Source organism: Rattus rattus, chromosome 3, assembly GCF_011064425.1.
Source record: "Rattus rattus isolate New Zealand chromosome 3, Rrattus_CSIRO_v1, whole genome shotgun sequence".
In the NCBI taxonomy this organism is placed as follows: domain Eukaryota; kingdom Metazoa; phylum Chordata; class Mammalia; order Rodentia; family Muridae; genus Rattus; species Rattus rattus.
The window spans coordinates 60,395,420-60,414,324 of record NC_046156.1 but is presented as its reverse complement, the minus strand read 5'-3'; the positions used below and the strand labels follow the sequence as shown (position 1 = coordinate 60,414,324).

At 43.2% G+C, this 18,905-nt stretch overlaps 1 protein-coding gene and 1 long non-coding RNA gene across 2 annotated transcripts in view; both read right to left on the bottom strand.

The window, feature by feature from the left end:
- LOC116896493 (Golgi pH regulator) overlaps positions 1-10,898 on the bottom strand; it is a 37,298-nt gene extending 26,400 nt beyond the window's left edge. Inside the window, exons 1-3 of the mRNA XM_032897669.1 lie at positions 10,743-10,898; positions 3,814-3,873; positions 2,552-2,655 (exon numbers count right to left, since the gene is read on the bottom strand). Of these exons, the coding sequence (XP_032753560.1) occupies positions 2,552-2,655; positions 3,814-3,873; positions 10,743-10,784 (206 nt within the window). The 5' untranslated portion in view covers positions 10,785-10,898. The remainder of the gene's footprint in view (positions 1-2,551; positions 2,656-3,813; positions 3,874-10,742) is intronic.
- LOC116896494 lies at positions 7,042-9,026 on the bottom strand. The gene is made up of 2 exons (XR_004387340.1): positions 8,483-9,026; positions 7,042-7,382 (listed from the first exon to the last, which is right to left on the bottom strand). It is a non-coding gene; the product is annotated as an uncharacterized LOC116896494 (long non-coding RNA).
- Positions 10,899-18,905: the final 8,007 nt, after the last annotated feature.

Below are 18,905 nucleotides of genomic sequence, written 5' to 3'. Positions count from 1 at the left end.
GGGAGCAGTATGTGAAAAGTCCAGCATTCTTTGCTCTAATACCACTTGCTGCTGCCTGGTTTTTGGTCATCGCCATGTTGGTGGAAGTACTACGGCACTGTGGTTTTGACTAGTGTTTCTTTGATGGTCTATGACAATAACCATTTTTCTATGTCCTTATTGGCTACCTGTCTGACCTCTTCGGACGAATGCTCAGTCAGACCCTTTATTCTTTATTCTCTTTCCTTTTGTGGAACTTGGGATTGAACCTAGAGCCTCAAGCATGTCAGGCAACTACAGGGGATTGTATTTTATGACCTCCGTACACTTTTTAATTGTAACTGTGTTGTTTATACCACTGAATCGTAAGAGCTCTTTATATGTCTCAGAAAGAAATTCCTTATTAGATAGGTGGTTTGAAATAATCTTCTTCTGCCCTTGGGAGAGCTATTAATTTCCAATAGTGTCCTTTTAAGTTATTGAATTTAAACTCAAGCTTTGTTACACAAAAATAGATAAATGGATGGGTGGCCTATTAGGATGTAGAAAACACACGCTAAGTAAATAAACTGAGGAAATAAGGAAAAATAGGAGTTCTGGACACTTGCTGTAGGTGGGAAACAAATTTAGCTCTAAATCATCTAATAATTTATTTTAAATAGATGATTTGATCACAGAGATAAATCATAGTGTCTGTTTAAAAAAGTCAAGGGTTGGGGGATTTAGCTCAGTGGTAGAGCGCTTGCCTAGGAAGCGCAAGGCCCTGGGTTCGGTCCCCAGCTTCAAAAAAAAAAAAAAAGAACCAAAAAAAAAAAAAAAAAGTCAAAATGGTCATAATTACACCAATTTATTACCCAGATAATGAGTTTCCCCAAAGAGTCGTCATAGGATTCACTTAACGTCCTGAATGATGATCTCCTTCCCAAAGAAACCTGCATGGGTTACAGAGGTCTAGCCCTATTGTTTCCCCTTATGGCAGGCATCACGAACAAAGAACCCATAAGTAACAGTGAGCCTCCAGGGAGCCCAAAGCACTTAGTAGAGATGTGTTTGTTTGCATTGGCAGCTTTTGGTCTTTGAATCAACCCAGTTAGAAGATCTAGAAGGCAAAGATACTGCACATAGCTTCAGCCGGCTTCTGGAACATGCTAGTAGGTCTGATCCGAGTATACTTGTACTGACAATTAAAGGTCAATCACAGGCTAGAGAGATGTTCAGTAGCTTCGAGCCCTTACTGCTCTTACAGAGGACCTGGTTCTGTTTCCAGCACCCACACAGCAGCTCACAAATGTCTGCCACTCTAGTGCCATAGGATCTGATGCCCTCTTCTGGCCAACCTGGGTACCAGGCACACACATGGACACAAACATGCAGGCAAAACACATACATAATAAAAGCTGAAACATGCTTTAGCTGGTCTTTTGAGCTGAAGATAAAGTGATATTCTCTTGTAAAAAAAAAAATAAAGGACCCAAACAACACTCTACATTTCATCAGAATGCCATATACTTTACTTAGAAGCAAGTCAAAAGAATACTCATTCAGAACCAAGTTTCTCTTCTGAAAACTATTTTGAATCTAGTGAATGCCAAGATAGACCACATGATCAAGGTCCACAGTTCTGTTTACAGCTGGGTCAGCATAAGAAATGGGTGTATGTGCAGACATGTTTCGGCCTAAACAAATCCTGTCCGAAAAATGAAAAAGCAGAAACAGACTTCAGCGGCACTCACACTGTGGTCGGTAAACTAGAACCCTGCACCTAACCATCTTTACAAATGACGTTTCACTGGGGCAGGGCTGTGCCCATTGTTTGCACACTACCTATGACTGCTTCTGTTTACAATGGCAGATCAGAATGTGGGGGTAGACACCCCATGGCTTACAAAGCCTAAAACACTTACCATCTGGTCCTTCATAGAAAAGTTTGCTAAATTCTACTCAGAGCAGTAAGACATCCATGTTGTGATAATGCAATTTAGCAAATAGCATAAAAAATACTTGTCCACTCTCCATAGCTCATCCAAACAAGGTCTGGATTGATAAAGAACAAGTCTGAAAGTCAGAGAGGCAGGGCTCTACCATCAGGCCCAGGAGTGACTTTAAAAAGATATTTTAAAAAACATCCCTAGGGATACTCACTTGACTATGTGTAAATTAACCACGGTAGTTACATAGGGGAACTGGAGCTCAGTCTTCTTGGAGGCCCTTAGACAGCTGAGGAATTTTGAGTTTTTCAAGTAGCAGGCCAAGTTGGAGGCAGACTAGAATTCAGTCAGAGAGTCTGAGCATTGGAGAGCTAGGATGAAGCCCAGGGCCGAGGTTCCTGCAGCCCCGGCTCAGTGGGTTCTGCAGAGCTAATGCTCTGGCAGTTTCTCCATGGAGACTTGTGGTCTTCACCAAACCCATTACCATGGGCCAAAGCCCGAGACTGACATCCACATGCATGGTAGATATTTCCCACCATGAGGGATGTTTTGAAAACATCTGTTTAAAATGACATATTACAGTGACCCGCAGCTGTGAATGAAAAGCAGCTCACGTCCGGGAAGGATGCAGGACTCACACTTACCTGCTGTTCAGAACTCCCAAGATTTCAAAGATGATAAGCTCGAACATGGTGCAGGAAAATGCAAAGGTCACGGAGAAGATCACCTGCACCACATACTGACGCACCTGTAAAAGCCACACACATGCCGTCATGTCCTTGCTGGAGTTCCTTACTCTTCTGATGACAAGTCAGAAAACCTGTGTTGACTTCTGAGTCTTTAAAGAGGAACTTGGGTTAAATGATGGAAGTGGGCGTCACTTTCTAATCATGGCTGCCTCTTTCCAGAATCTTCTTGTGGTTGGGGAATTTAAAGCACAAAAGGATGAAATGACAGGGCCATGGGCAGTCCTTAGACTCCCGATGTCAATGATTAAAAGAAAACAGATCTGCATGCATGCTAATGTTAAAAGGAGTTCTTCAACACCACAGTGCTCAGCTCTGGAACTTTCCAGAGATGCCTTACAGTGCTGAGCAGAATAGAACCTCTATAATTGTGGGCTCTTTCAGACAGCTTCCCAAACTCCTCGGGAGGTTTGATATAGACCATCTTAGAAATGCCCCAAAGTGTCCAGTAACTAACTAGTGAAGCTTAAACTTGAAGGCTGGCAATTGTAAGTTGAAATTGAAACTTCTGAGGTATTAGAAATTAAACTTCCTCCCAAAAAATGCATCTGTAATGGGTGAATGGCCTGAACATGCCTAAGGAATGACCTTCCTTGCTCTTAACCATGCGATTTCTCTTTTTGCTTTTAAATCACCTAAACTAGTATGGTCTGGTGGTGCGTGCTGTAACACCACCACTAAGGAGGTTGTAGCAGAAGGACTGCTGTGAGTTAGTGGTCAGCCTGAGCTACATAGCAAGTTCCAGGCCAGCCTGAGTCACACAGCAAGATCCTGTCTCAAAAATCCATGCTATTAAGTTAGTAATAGACAGAGCAACCAATCTGTTAGTGAAGTCAGAACACCGTGTTTAGCTTTTCTTTTTAAGATTTATTTATTTTATGTATATGAGCACACTGTCACTATCTTCAGACACCAGAAGAGGGCATCGGATCCTATTACAGATGGTTGTGAGCCACCATGTGGTTGGTGGGATTTGAACTCAGGACCTCTGGAAGAGAAGTCAGTGCTCTTAACCACTGAGCCATTTCTCCAGCCCCCATGTGTAGTTTCATGATTGCACATCCATGACTGGCACAGGTTTTCTATTTGAGGAAGTGAACACACACTTTTTTTTTAATGGAATCATTTTTCTTGTTTCATTATAACTGGTTTCTTCTCACCTCATAGTCCTTAAACAACTGGCGCATGAAGAAAAGCCACCCGAATCCAAAGAACAGTATCTAGGGCAGAAGAAAGAAAAAATGTCAAGATACATCTTCTTTTGACAAATGCTTTATAGAAACTCTTTTATGATAAAATGTCTGCTAACTAGACAGCTATTTTTAGAGATTAAAAATGAGATCCACTTTTATCATTGGAAAAAGATGCTTATACACTCTTAGAATTTTTAAATTATTCATTGTATAGAATGAGTTTTAAGGCAGACAAAAAATGGAAATAAATATATTTTCCCATATTGCAATGAAACCAGTTTATGGTCATTTGTGGTTCCAAATAAAAATTTAAATAGTTTTTTAGTATTTTTGTGAAGAATGAGATGGGGACTTTTGATTGGGATGGCATGAATCTCTCAATAGCTTTTGTCAGAACTGTCATTGTCACAATGTTAATTCTACTGATCTGTGAGCATGGGCCGCCTTCCCATTTTCTGGTGTCTTTCTCAATCTCCTTCTTCAGAGACTGAAAGCTTTGTTGTGGAGCTCTTTCACTTCCTTGGTTATATTTATTCCCCGGGCACCTTATTTTCCTTAAAGCTACTGTGAATGCACCAGCGCCTGTGATCTCTTTCTCAGTGCATTTGTTCTTCATACATAGAAAAGTTATTGATTTGTACAAGTTGGTTCTGTATCCTGCCACTTTGCTGAAATATTAATAATTTCTAGAGTTCTGTGGTGGACTTTTTAGGATCGTTTAAGTATATTTCATCTGCAGATAGAAATAGTTTGACTTCTTCTTTTCCTAATTATATCCCTTTAATTTTCTTCTCTTGCCTTATTGCTCCGGCTAATGCTTCTTGAACTATATTGAAAAAGAGTGGATGATGGGCAGTCCTAGCTCATTCCTGATTTTAGTGGGACTGCTTCATGTTTTTCTCCATTTAAGTGAAAGGGAAAATTGGCAAAAATGGGCTTTAGTCGTGAAGAGGTCAACACAGAAGGAGAGGGAGGGAGGAGGAATAAACAGCACTAAGGATTCTTGAGAAAGCCCTAAGGAAACACTATTTGATAATTACCTAATATTACACACAACACATAAGTGTATCAATCTACCCTCCCATGGATCCATCCCGTCCACCCATCTATCCACCTGCCCATCCATCCATCCAACCACCCATCCTACCATTCATCCATCCAACCACCCATCCTACCATTCATCCATGTATCCAAATCCATCCATCCATCCATCCATCCATCCATCCATCCATCCTACCATCCATCCATCCAACCACCCATCCTACCATTCATCCATCCAACCACCCATCCTACCATTCATCCATCCATGTATCCAAATCCATCCATCCATCCATCCATCCATCCATCCATCCATCCATCCATCCATCCATGTAAAATATAGTTATGCCATTGGGCTAACAATGCTCCCCCCAAGAGCCATGGACTATCTAACAAAAACCTAGTACCAGGCATGAGAAACCTCTTTTTGAGCTGTAGGTCAGGAAAACCCAGAAGACTCCCTAAACATATAGGCTATTGTTCTTGCCTTTGGTAAGAACCACGCACTTTGAACTTGGAAGATCTGATCTGGATCTGATCTGAAAGCTTCATCCCTGAGGTAACTTTTACAATACCATAAGTACAATGAAAGCTGCCAAGGGAGAAAAGCAACCAATAATCCTACCCAGCTGTGATGCCTATGAACCAAGACAATGGCCAGCATGGCACAATACCCCTAAAGTTCAATAGAGGCACTCATATGTTGGTGGTAACCAACAGCTGTCTGATTGGACTTGAGGCCCACACAAGAGGAGGGAAATCAAGCCTGGTATGGTAAACCCAGCCGACCACCTGGGGCTAGTGACCCCTGGACCTTAGATGAAACCCTGCTCCCACCACTTTACTAGACCAATACAATTAATCCCTAACTGCGTTCTAAAAACTTATCATTACACCACAGTGATATCAGCGTGGCTCGCCTCCATCATAAAAGAAGCTTCTCTTTAAAGAAGATGGAGATCATCACGGAAAATCACACCTGGTCAGAATCCAGACAGCGCTGATGGGTGCCTGGCCCTAGTGGATGCACTAGTCTTTTTCATGTGTCTCTTTCAGTCAGCCTTCTTAGCGTCTCCATTTTCCTGCCTAATCTATAGAAAGTGGTTGCCTCCTTGCTGTAAAGACAAGATCAAAGGGCATTACATTTGACAGCTTTTACACAAACAGGCTTCAGAGACAAAGCCCATGACAGCTGTCAACATGGCTTTTTCAAAATTACCCACCTACCCACTTACCTACACACACACACACACACACACACACACACACACACACACACACACACACACTCACAGAAGAAACAAACCCCTCTTTCCTTCTTGTATCATACTATCTGGGTCGTTTATAAATCAAGTTCTTCTGTGCCCTTCACAGTGACTGCAGCAGACGAGCACGAACTACCCCACCCCAGCACTTGTGCCCTTGCTGCCAACCAAACATGTGCTGAAGGCTCGACTTGTCCGGTTCTGCAGACATGATCTTTCTCACTGAGATGTCTGCGGTCCTTGACAGCAGCCTCTCTCCAGCCCTCCCCCTGCAGTCCCACAGGTCTTCATGCATGCACTGCTCCCTCTGGAAGCCTTTCCTAGCCTCCTGACTAAAGGCGTTCTTTCTGGATAATCCCGTTTGTCTTTCCTTCCTAAGGTGCTGACCGCATAGTTGTGACGCCAAATGAAGTATGGTTAAGTCACAAGATAAGGACTGTGCTGGTTGGTGGCCCTTTGTACATACTCCCTATGCAACATCTGTAGTATTGCCATGTGCGATACTAGCCACTGGAAAATTCAATGGTAAGACAGCTGTCATCCTTAAAGAGCTTACAGCACGGTGGTGAAGACACTAAATAAATAATGTAATATTGATGAGCGATGGAGGGGCATGAGCCTGGTCCTTTCTACAGATGATACTTATGAAGGCTGCAATTTGAGGCGAAACCCTAATATTGTGTGCAGATTTGGAGAGCACTGCATTTTTTTTCTAAAGAGGTTCAAAAGCTTTTAATCATTAAAATATCAAAAAGTGTTCTCTTAAAGAATAAGAGTCAGACGGGTAAAAGACAAAGGTGATGGGGACAGAAGAACAGGGCTCTCGAGACAGCAAAGATCACGAACAAAGGCAGGTGTTTAAGATGTTGGCCCACACTGGCAACTGCATAGCTGGGAGGTCCAGAAAACAGTGTTTATTAAGGAGAGTTTGACAACAAGAATAGAGAGGAGAAGCAGTAACTGGTTACCCAGAGCCCAGCACACCACCCAAGGAGCTTTAACTATTCTGGAAAAATGAGGGTCACTGAGGCCAGAAACGACATGGTAAGATTTGTTCCATATAACCACTATGGTGATTTGTGGGGGCTATAGGAGATCTTTGGGGGAACTCACACAAGGATGAGAAAACCCTGAGTTAACACTGGTACAGAAGAGGGGCCATAGGCTTGAGAACTATTTTAGAAGGTAAAATCAGCAGATGTCAAGGATGATAAGGTCCAACAGAAATGGGATCTGTGGCAAGAGAAACAAACAGAAATTAGAGTTGTCTGATGAGATAGGGAATGGGAGAAGAGAGAGAAAAGGATAGCTTTAAAGTGTTATCAGGTGCTTATGACAGGCAGCCATGAGGAAAGGTATCAAGTTGGGCACTTAGGAATGGGAGAGGTATGTATGGTCAGATTCGTAACTTAGTGAAAACCAAAACAAAACAAAAAAACCAACCAAGATAAAAAGGATGAGACCTCAGACCAAAAATAAACAAACAAACAAAAAACAAACCAGTTTGGATGGTGATATAGATATGGACACAGGGTCAACTATATATATAGCTTTAATGAGTTCTTGCATGCCCCACTGAAAGGACTTTTAAATCCCGTGCACATGAACGAGCAATTGTAGTTGGTGTGGTTATCCAAGCGAGCAGTGGGGCTACTCAGGAAGCAAAGCAGGAAGATCCCCTGTGCCCAGAAGTGTGAGGGCAGCCTCGGGCAACATAGTAAGACCCTGTCTTAAAAAACAAAAGGAAAGAGAAAAGAAAGAAAATTGGAGTATTTATTATATCCAGGATAAATATGAACTCTTGCAATACTACAAAAGGAAAAAACAACTTCAAAATCTTTTCAAATACACTGGAACCTGCATGGCTTGTTTTAAAAAATGAACAGTTTTACAACTGTGCAAAGTAGACCCTTGACCTTGGGCTCAGTGTACTGTGGGGACTCTGGAACTGATAGGACTTAATAGCTGAACTGACGGCTCAGCACAGGTAGGTGACAGTTGCTTTTGTGAAGTGACTTCAAGGTTGGAAGGTTAGATAAAAAAGAAAAACAAACAAAAACCAACAAAACAAAACAAAACACTGGTTGGCAGAGCAGTTATCAAGAGTTGACTGGGAGAGCCTCCTTTCTGGCTATCTACCCCTGCTGCTGTTCATTAGCCAACACTTAGCAGTGACTACTATGTGCCAGGTGCTGGAGTCAGGTCGATGACTGCTGCTCTCATAGGCCGACAAGCTATGAAAGCGATTGCGAGCAACTACAAGACAGTATCCAGCCCACGGGGGACATGAGTGAAGGACAGTATGGTGACATGAAGAGAAACATCGGTCTGACCTGTCCTGGAAGAAGTATTTGGATATCCAAGCTGAATTCTGAGGGCTGAGCAGCAGTTGGTCAGGAGGAAGAAGGGAAGGTATGAGGGGGAGGATCCCAGACAAAGACACTGTGGAAATTTGGAGACACATGGCATAGCCAGGTTAAGAAATGGAAAGAAGTTTAGGAAGTCTATACTGTATAAAAAACAAAATGAGGACACAGTGAGCGAGGCACAAGGCTAAAGAGGTAAAGTCAGGGTCCTAATGTAAGTGGCTGTGTAAGACATATTAAAGACTTTGTGCTTTATTCTGTGGCATGGTGAGCAAAAATGTCAGAGCAATAAGTTTTATAAAATTTAATTTCATGTATTACTTGTGTGTTCACTCGCACATGCACTTGCAAGTAGAAGACAGAGGACAACTTCGGCAGCAAGTGCCTTTACCGGCCTCGTCATCTCACTGGCCCAAGGTGATAGGTTTTGATATGAAACCTCTGATTTCGTTCCAAATAAACCTTTCGATTCACACAGAACAGGAAAAATGGTGTGTGTGTTGCTTTCCCGTTAACCCATTTCCCTAGGGAGGCGCTTCTGTTAAACTAAGACTGCTGGGCCTCCGCTCTTTGCCACCAACTGGGTCAGATGCTAGGGAACGCAGGAGAGAGTAAGAAAGACACTACCTTGGGTTTCGTGGGGAAGGAAGATAAAACAGAGAAAGAAAGTGGCCCGACTGAAAGGCCACCTTAGTTATTGATAGGGGTCAAGTTACACTTCCCTGTGGTGACGTTTTCATTTCATTAATACCTCGATGATAAAGTAGCCCCAAAACACCAGGACAGGGAACGCTGGACACAAAGGATTGCATGGGTTTTAGATTTCAGCACTTTGGCTGGTTAACTTTATTATTTCATGTGGATATACTTGTAAAAGTTAAGAGTTATAAATTTAAGGCATAAGAGATTAGAAAGCCATATTCTTGGGTTAACTTTTGAATTATGCCTCACATTAATTTCACAGGCAAAAGTACACAACAATTTTCTACTTACAACCTTCTTTCTTTGTACTCTTAAGGTGCTGTGAATGGACATTTATAATTTTCTGTGGAAAAAAAAACACACTTACAACTTAAATATTTATTTTTCTTGCATTGGTACTAAGGCTGAAAGCCCCTCTGGGTCGTTATCAAGGACAACAGGGAGGTGTAGAGAGGTTTTAAGCAGAAGGCAGGGTGTCCAGAATTTTGTGTATTTATACACTTGAAAACTATGCTGGCCACAGAAGCAATCCCATCTCCCTGAAAGATATTAATTTTGAAGGAAAGGAAAAATAGTTATTGTATTAGAGTGGTGAAATGAATTGGCTTTTCCCCGTTTCATATTTTCTCAAGTGTTGTTAGTGACGTTTTCAGCGGTGAGGGCAATGCTCCGCCGTGGGAGGCATTAGGATGCAGCCGTACAGACCCTAAATCCAAGGATGTACCCTACTTACGTCCCTGAAAGGAACTGTCTCTTCCACTTGCCATTTGAATGCGATGAACAGAGAATCTTTTACTGGGAAGATGTGGGGTGAGAGCAATAATCAGAGGAAGCTTCTGCAGCTGTTCTACTCAACCATTATTTAGTGAGTGCTTGCTTTTGAAGGTGGGTACCCGGGCTATGGACATAAATACGCACATGATTATCAGCGCTACTATAAACACTGGGGGAAACCCTCAAGAGACACGAATGATAGGAAAAGCAAGAGGCTCACTGGACGAAGCTAGCAGGACTTGCCAATGGTTTATATTCCCTAGGTTTTGTTTAATGGTAGATGTCTACTGTAGAACGGAGGTGTCTAAGTGAGAAGAAACGAAATTCTGACCGCGAGCTGTAAAGAGTGAACAGCAAGCAGAGGATGAAGGATGAGGTGTCACTGCACAAAGAAAAGCTCAGACTTGGACCTCATGGAGGCAAACACGTCGGCACCCGGATCCAGCAAAACCCATACCCGTCCCAGTACTCAGCTCTCGTTGGCACGCTGCCATGGGCCTCCCGCCCGGAGCCAAGCTTCTTCAGACTCCATGGTCCACGGAGCTGCCTGGAAGCCTGGGGGCGATGTGGGAACTGACCCCCGCATGGCACCGGCTCAGCGCTGGGGCCAAGCAGGCCCTTCCTCCCCAGAGTCTGGGGACTCACGCTCGGTGAGTGACGGGGCCACACGTCAGCCCTTATCACAACGGGCAGGGATCAGGCTGGATAAATCCAGGTTCTCCCAAGCCCGCGAGTGCGGGCGGCGGCTCACCTGGGAGGTGATCATGATGCTGGAGTCGATCAAGAAGCTCATGGCGAAGCCTCGGGAGGCCCATGCCCAGCTGTCTACACCTCAGAGAAGCCGCTTGTTAAGACCTGTCCACTTGCAGTGTTAGGCGGCCTTCGCCCCAGCCATCCGGGCTGGCCTGGCGCGCGCTTACGTCATCAAAACGCGCCTCGGTCAACCAATCAGCGGTCGCATTCTCCGTTTGCTCAGCAGGTGAGGGTGGGCAGGGTTGGAAGCCGCTGGGTAGACTTTAAAGCTCAAAGCAGATGTGTCTTTTTAATAGGCAGAAGGAGGTGAGGAGAGGTAACATTTGCTTTAAGTTGTACTGCCATTAAATATAATGATCATAGCTAAAAACACTGGGCTGAGAGTTGCGCGATACCCTGAGAAACATCCCCAGGACTGCAAAAAGTAAAAATAAGTTAACGTAATGAGTTAGGCTTTAAGTCAAACAGTGTGTTGTAAAATATTACATATTTTACTTGGTTTAAAAAGCAGTGTGACATCTATAAGTGAAAGGATGGTGGGCAGGAAGCTAAGAGTCTTCTCAAATATAGCTAAATAAATTTCTGATATGACAACATCACAACCACGCCGTTCATAAGAGTGTGTACTCATTGGACGCTAAAGAGACCACCAGTATAGTTTGGCGCTTATGGGTGTGGAGTATTAGGCCAAAGGACTGGAAGTTGCATGAAGACAAATTTTAATTCAAAATAATAATTATGTAGGAGTCTGAAAGTGGGCTATTGTTAGAAAGTAGTTTCCCCCTTCCCAACACAGTCTGTGTGGCTGTGGCTCAAATACAAAGTGAAATTAGATTATTTTCCCATTAGATACTCAAGTTATGAAGGCTTAATATACTACAGTGGGACTTATTTTTTTCCCATTAGAACCCTTATTGTAAAGACTAGTTAATTTGTGGTCTCCTAGTCCAGGAAACTGGCTCCAGCTTGGGCAATAACCCTGGATAGGAGGGCTGCAGTCAAGGCCTAGAACGGTGCAAGTGTGTGTGTGTGTGTGTGTGTGTGTGTGTGTGTGTGTGTGTGTGTGTGTGTGTGTTGCAGGGGATGCTAGTCTAGAATCTGAGCGCTCAGATTGCAATATAAACAAACAAGAACCTTCCCAGAGGTTGCCACACATAAAAATTGCACGTCCTTTGATCTGGAGTCTGTCTTACCAAGCAACCTGTCCTAGTTAGGGCTGAAAACAAGCTGGGGAGGAAAGGGTTTATTTCAACTCATACTTTCATATTGTAATTCATCTTTGAGGGAAGTCAGGACAGGAGCTTAAACAGGGTAGGGACCTTGAAGCAGGAGCTGATGCAGAGGCCATGGAGGGGTGCTGCTTGCTGGCTTATGTGTGGCTTGCTCAGCCTGTTGTTTCTTTAAAATAGAGCCCAAGACCACTAACTCAGGCATGGCAACACTCACAATAGGCTGGGCCCTCGATCATCAATCACCAAGAAAGTGCTCTACAAGTTTGCTTACAGCCCAATCTTACGGAGGCATTTTCTCAACTGAGTTACCTTCTTAGGTAACTTTAGCTTGTGGCAAGTTGACATACAACTAGACAGCACACAGCCCAAACTACCTTTCGGACACCCAATCCCTGTCCCAGAGTGCCAGGGAGCTGTCTGTGGAGGCTGCCTTACCATGAGAGTCTCAAACTACAGAAATCTGTTCCTGGTCCCATCTATCAAGGAAGCAGATAGCTGCCCACAATGTGGCACTTAACTGTCATTCGAAGCTGTGGGTACTGTAGAATACTGGGGGAAGTATTGTGTAGTGTCCATGCCTCACTAATTTGATCTATATGATTCGAGAACAAAAGGAAGCACACACAGAGATGAAATTTAAAATTGAATACGTAAGTTGAGATTGGTAAGTCAAAGAGACAACAGGGATTGTCTTGAGCATCTGGTCACCTGTCCCTGTGCCTGGGTGGAACAGAAAGTACTTCCTGCTCTTAAGACTAACCACCTTTCTAGGAAGATGGATGTCAGCTCGACATTCACTCATTTTGGATAAGCACCTACCTTATCGTGGCTTGGGATTTAACATCATGACTTTGGCAAGACGATCAGACAGGAATGCAATGCTGGGGTATTTTGAGGTCTGAGATTCTTAATATTTGGTATCCTGATATATAACCACACCTATACACTTTTCATTTTCATTAACTCAATAACATTCCAACACATTATGGTCATGCCATGATTTAATTAGTTACCTCTGTGGGGAGGGGAAAGTGTTCATATGTATGTGTGCACATGTAGAGACCACAGGTGAACAATGAGTGCCTTCCTGCACCTTCCTCCAATGTTCTTTGTTTTATGTTTTGACAGCATCTTCCAGTGAACCTGGAGTTTTCCCACTTGGGTAGACTCGCTGCCCAGCAAGTCCCAGAGATCCTTCTGTCTCCATTTCTTTAACATTGGGATTACAGTTATGTGCTGCCCTGCTTGGCATTTTTACTAGAATACAGGGGACCTGAACCCTGTTTGGCATGCTCTCATGAATAGTAGTTTACTGCTGAGTCCTCTGCTTAGTTCCTCAATCCACATAGTTGATGCTTTTGTACTGTTTGCTATCATACAATTGCATGATAGAAGAATTTATTTTTTATTGTTAATGCATGTGTGTGCATATATGCATATGTATGTGTACATAAATAGCCTTAAATATTGTCCTCAGAAACTCCATCCATCTTTTTTTTTTTTGAGAAAATGTTTCTGATTGGCCTGGAGCTTACCAATTAGTCTAGACTGGCAGGCTACTGAGCCTGGGGGAATCCCTCTGTCTCCACATCCCAGCACTGGGATTACAGGTGTGCCTTGCAATGCAGACCCTTTACCGACTGATGTCTCTTTCCATCCTCTGCACAGTAGAGAAGATGAACCACAAGTAATATTTATCCAAACATTCAACTTCCTTTAAGCAAGGGACTTTTAATGTATGTGTTTCAAAATCCTGGACACACGCTAAGCTCCTTCAGCTAGCTCCTGTGACAGTTGCATTGAGGTTGGTGAACTGTGGGGGAGAAGCCAGCCATCAGTCCTGACAGTTGATTACCATTGAATCTAATTTCGCCTTTGAGGGGACTAGGGAACTGGGGAAAAGTATACACAGAAGTTTCTTCCCTTCTGATAACTCTCCTCAAAGTCTGCCACTTCAATTACACTCTGTCTTGGTCTTTAGTAACCTGGAGTGATTGGCAGACTGAGTTCCCAGACTATTCAAGGGCCACTTAAAGCAAAGCAAAGCAAATCTGAACCATTCATGCCTGGTTTGGCTCTTGATGTAGCTGTGGAGGATCAACTTCCTTAAATTTTGTGGCTTGGTCTGAAAGTCCAAGACTTAAGAAAACGTTGACTTAACATTTCACGACATTTTCATTAATTCAAATCTGTAAATTGCACTCAGGTTTTCTGTGGTTTTGTCTTCTACCAGTTGCCCAGGACTGAGGGAGTATGGTCAAGTCTCTCAGAACTACTGCTTTCTTGTTCATATTTCTGAAGGCTTCCTAATTTGATGCCATTTTTTAAGTGTAAATGATTCGTATTGTCTTTACATCAGTGAAGATTAGCCTTCGTTTTGTTCTTATGATCCTGGTCTATTATTTTGTGTCTTTTGTTTATTTGGAGTTCAGACTCTGTGTCTTGATTTTCATTTCTCCTTGGACCGTTAGAAAGCACAGTATTTGCTTTAAAGTAGCAGAGCTATCAAGCTGTTGTGAGAAGGAGACTGGGCCCTTCTGCTTTCTCATGTTTGTCCTTCCCATTAATCCCCCCAGTCACGGTTCCTAAGTTCATATAATTGAGGACTTTAAACCTTAAAAACTAAGTATTAAGAATTAAAATGTAAACTGGGCAGTGGTGGAACACACCTTTAATCCAGGCACTCAAGAGGCAGAGGCAGGCCAGGATAGCAGGGATCCACAAAGAAACCCTATCTCGAAAAACAAAACAAAACAAAACAAAACAAAAAAGCAAAATAAAACAATATACAAGTTGTAGCTTGTAACTATACTTACAATGATTACATTTGATTCATCCTATGCTTAAATGTATTTAGTAATTATCAATGGCTTCTTGCACACTTGGCCTCTGTGAATGTTTTCACATTTCCTTTATCTTTTAGCCTGAGTAAATAACGAAATAAAACTTTCCCTTTGGAGATGGCTTTACAGTTATTTTGTACAGTTGAGAGTGCCTCTTGTTTTTGTGCTTATTCCTTAAAATCATTTGTTCATTCGTTTTGTATGTGCCCACGTATGTCAGTGTCATGTGTGCCTGTGGCAGTTAGAGGACAACTGGCAGGAATCAGTTGTCTCCTTCCCCCACATTGGTCTGGGGTTTGAACTCAGGTTATCAAACTTGGTGGCAAATGCCTTTACCCACTGAGCCATCTTCCTGGCCAGAGAGAACCTTCTAATTGCATTGACTCCTGAGTAAAGTTTTACCTGTTTGGAGTTCTTGAGTTCTATTTTCATTCTCAATGTCCTAGAGACATCCCATTAGATCTTAAAATGCAATATCATCATGAAGAAGTCATGCAGATATTTCCTGTTTTCCTGGTAACTAATCCTGTTATTTCTAGTTTATTCTCTCCCGGTATTTGGAGCAGTCTGAGGGAAATGGCCAATAGAACATGGCACAGGAGATGGTATATGACTTCAGAGGCTAGGATCTTCACAAAAGATGTTGGGGATCCCTCCTTGATCTTTTGGGTCACTTGCTCTGGGGGTAATCAGTCACCTCATGGAGAGCCCAAGTGGAGGGAACCAACTTGCCAGCATCAACGTACTTTCCAGGTGGCTACTTGAGTGAGGGGATTCCATTGTAGCAGTCAAGTCTTTGAGAACCCCAGGTCTGGTCAATACTGGATTGTAACCTAATGAGACATCTCTGGGTTGCTCCAGATCTGACCCTTAAGACTCGTTTGAAGCCACTATATTTTAGAGTGATTATTGTATAGTAATATACAACTAATATATTCCACCACAAGTAATATTTTTAGTGCACATTTGTGTGGAATTATCTGGGGATCTATTACATAGCCTTGATTTTTGTTCCTTTACTACTCACTAAAGCAAACACTTTTTTTTTGTTGTTGTTGTTACAGACTTACTTAACCTCAATGTATCAGTCTCTGCAAACAAATCATGATAGCTACAGTAACATACATCTCGACATCTCAGTGGATTTATACAAGAAAGGGTTAGTATTTGTTTTAGGCAAAGTCTAGAAGTTCAGATAAGGAGGTTTGTAGACAGAGAGCCCTCTCATCTCCAGTTGTACAAAGATATCTCCCTAAGGTGGCTTCCAAAGTTACCTTGGTGACAGAATCTTTACCATGATGGCTGCCATCTTCAATATGTGACCGCCAAGGCTTCTGTGAAGGCACTCAGAAGTGTATATTTATTTATGACAAAGGAAACCTGCTTGCTTGCAAGCCTGAAGACCTGGGACCTTTAGGGAACCACTTTCTCAGACATATCCTTAGCTAGTGCTAACCTGCTCTATTACTGTGAAGAGCTTGGCCAGTTGGCTCATTCCTGACCTGTGTGGTATTCAAAGTTGATTCAATTCTTCTTCAAAAGTAACTATGTTTCAAGTATGAATATGCAGTGATATGTAGGATAAAATGTCTGCCCCAGTAAATTAAAACAATTTTTAAAAATTGTTTATTTTTGACACGTATTTATTAAGTGTGGATGTATATTCTCTCTCTCTCTCTCTCTCTCTCTCTCTCTCTCTGTGTGTGTGTGTGTGTGTGTGTGTAGGCACATGCACATACCATGGCATGCATGCTTGTAGAGGTCAGAGGACAACCTGTTCCTCTACCACGTGTGTCCTGGGGATCAAATGCAGGTCATTAGCCTTGATGGTAAGTGCCTTTACCCACTGAGCCATATCTCCAGCCCCAATAAAACACTCTGAAAAGTAAAAAAAAAAAAAACAAAAACCAGAAGGGTTCATGGGTATCAGGGGTCTGAAAAGCAAGTAGCAGCAAACTTTATCTTAGAATTTATGAGATTTCATAAACAAGACACAGATCTGAAACCATGTAGGGTTGGGTTAGGGTTGGTTAGGGTTAGGGTTAGGGTTAGGGTTAGGGTTAGGGTTAGGGTTAGGGTTAGGGTTGGTTCCATCAGACTAAGGCAAATGTATACAGAGATGTGGGAGATGAGGCTTCAAGGTGGTGCATCCGTGTAGGATTGTTGCAGGCAAGCAATGGAAGTGATCTGGGGCTATGTTAAATTTAAAGAAAAAAGAGAAGGAGGAGGAGATGGAGACAGATGAGAAGGAGAAGGAAGAGAAAGAGGAGGAGAGGAAGAGAGGGAGGAGGAGGAAGAGGAGAAAGAAGAGAAAGAGGAGGAGAGGAAGAGAGGAAGGAGGAGGAAGAGGAAGAAGAGGAGGAGGAGAGGGAGGAGAGGGAGGAAGAGGAAGAGGAGGAAGAGGAGAGGGAGGAGGAGGAGGAGAGGGAGGAGAGGGAGGAGAGGGAGGAGAGGGAGGAGGAGGAAGAGGAGGAAGCAGACGAGGAGGAGAGATGACAATGAAAATGATGATGATGACAACTTCAGGGACAGCTCGACAAATTGAAAGAACCATAGTCTGAGAAAAGAATGAAGTATTTTCTGGAGGTCTAGATGTTCAAGGGCTTGTGCCATCATGAATAAATTCCAACCAATTTTTAGTTTCTGTTATTCCACATACAAGTACATTCTAGGGCCTGTGCCTGATTGACCCAGTGGATCCCAAAAGCTGTCCTCCACCAAGGAGACCAACTAAGAATCCAAGAGAGGCTAGAGAGACGGCTCAGCACTCAATAGCACTGGTTCCTCTTCTAGAGAACCTGTTAGGTTCTCAGCACCACATGGAGGCTCTCGTTCCCAGGGGATCTGATGACCTCTTCTGCCCTCCTCAGGCACTTGTATGCACACGGTGCAGACGCACATGCAGGCGAAACACCCATACACATACAACAAAGGAGGAAAAAAAAGAATCCACCAAGTCTACAATCCAACTGCAGGAGGATGTTTCCTATGGATAAACTGAGCTGTTGTCTAAGAAGGGGGTTTGAGCAGGTAAAAAGAGACATTTTCTAAGTGAGTAGGCCCAAGCCATAAAGGGCTTTGTCGATCATGGTAGGGAATGTAGAATTACTAAAGAGTTTTGGGAGGAGAGGAGACGTGATGAATCCTAGGCGAAAGCTTATGACTAATTTAACCTGAGTATAATTTGTTTTCATCTTAGCAAACCGATGTATCTCATAGGTGAACATGAGAGCACATGCTCTTCTTTTGCTTCTTTCCGTGGGCCAACCAGGCATGCCCTTTGGTTTTCCCCCCGAGGTCTGCTAGAGTAGGAGAGGAAACATCCTGAGCAAATAAATCTCTCCTGACCTGGAGAGTCTGCTCTGCCTGAGTCATATTCTCCCTTGTTTCACCTAGAAGCATCCTGGGTCTGTTGAGCAAGTCACTTGCTGAGTTTTTAAGGAGTTTGTAAGCCAGTTCTTCAGTTCCTTCACTATTAACAACTACATTGTATGAACATTGTATAAACATGGAGCAGAAGGTGACGTGTACTCAAAGCTTTTCCTAGTAGGCTATTCATTTTTAGCACAGGAGTCAGCTTTTTGTCACTGTAACAAATACTGGACCCAGGCTATGAGGAAAGAAAAGCTGTGCTAAATGTAGCAGATCAATAGCTTGGCTTTCATGTGGGTTCCCATACAACTGGAGTGGGGGCTTACCCTGACCCCGTTGTCTGCCTGTGGAACCTCTTCCCCTGCTGGGCTGCCTTGTTTGGCCTCAGTGGGAGAGGATGTGCGTAGTCCTGCAGTGACTTGTTGTGCCAGGGTGGGTTGGTATTGGGGGATGGGGGGGACCTCTTCCTGTCTCAAAGGTGTAGGGAAGAGGTGCTGGAGGAGGGGTTGAGTGAGTGGGGACTAGGAAGAGGGGTTGGCTTCAATTGGGATGTAAAGTGAATGCATGCATGCATGCATGCATGCATGAATGAATGATAAGAAATGAAAAGTAGCACTATTCAGTTTGGGAGGTCTTATGGCAAAGCACTTGTGTCAGCTCAACTCTGGTGAGGGCTCTATGGTAGATGGCAGACAGTAAAGACGTGTTACGGTG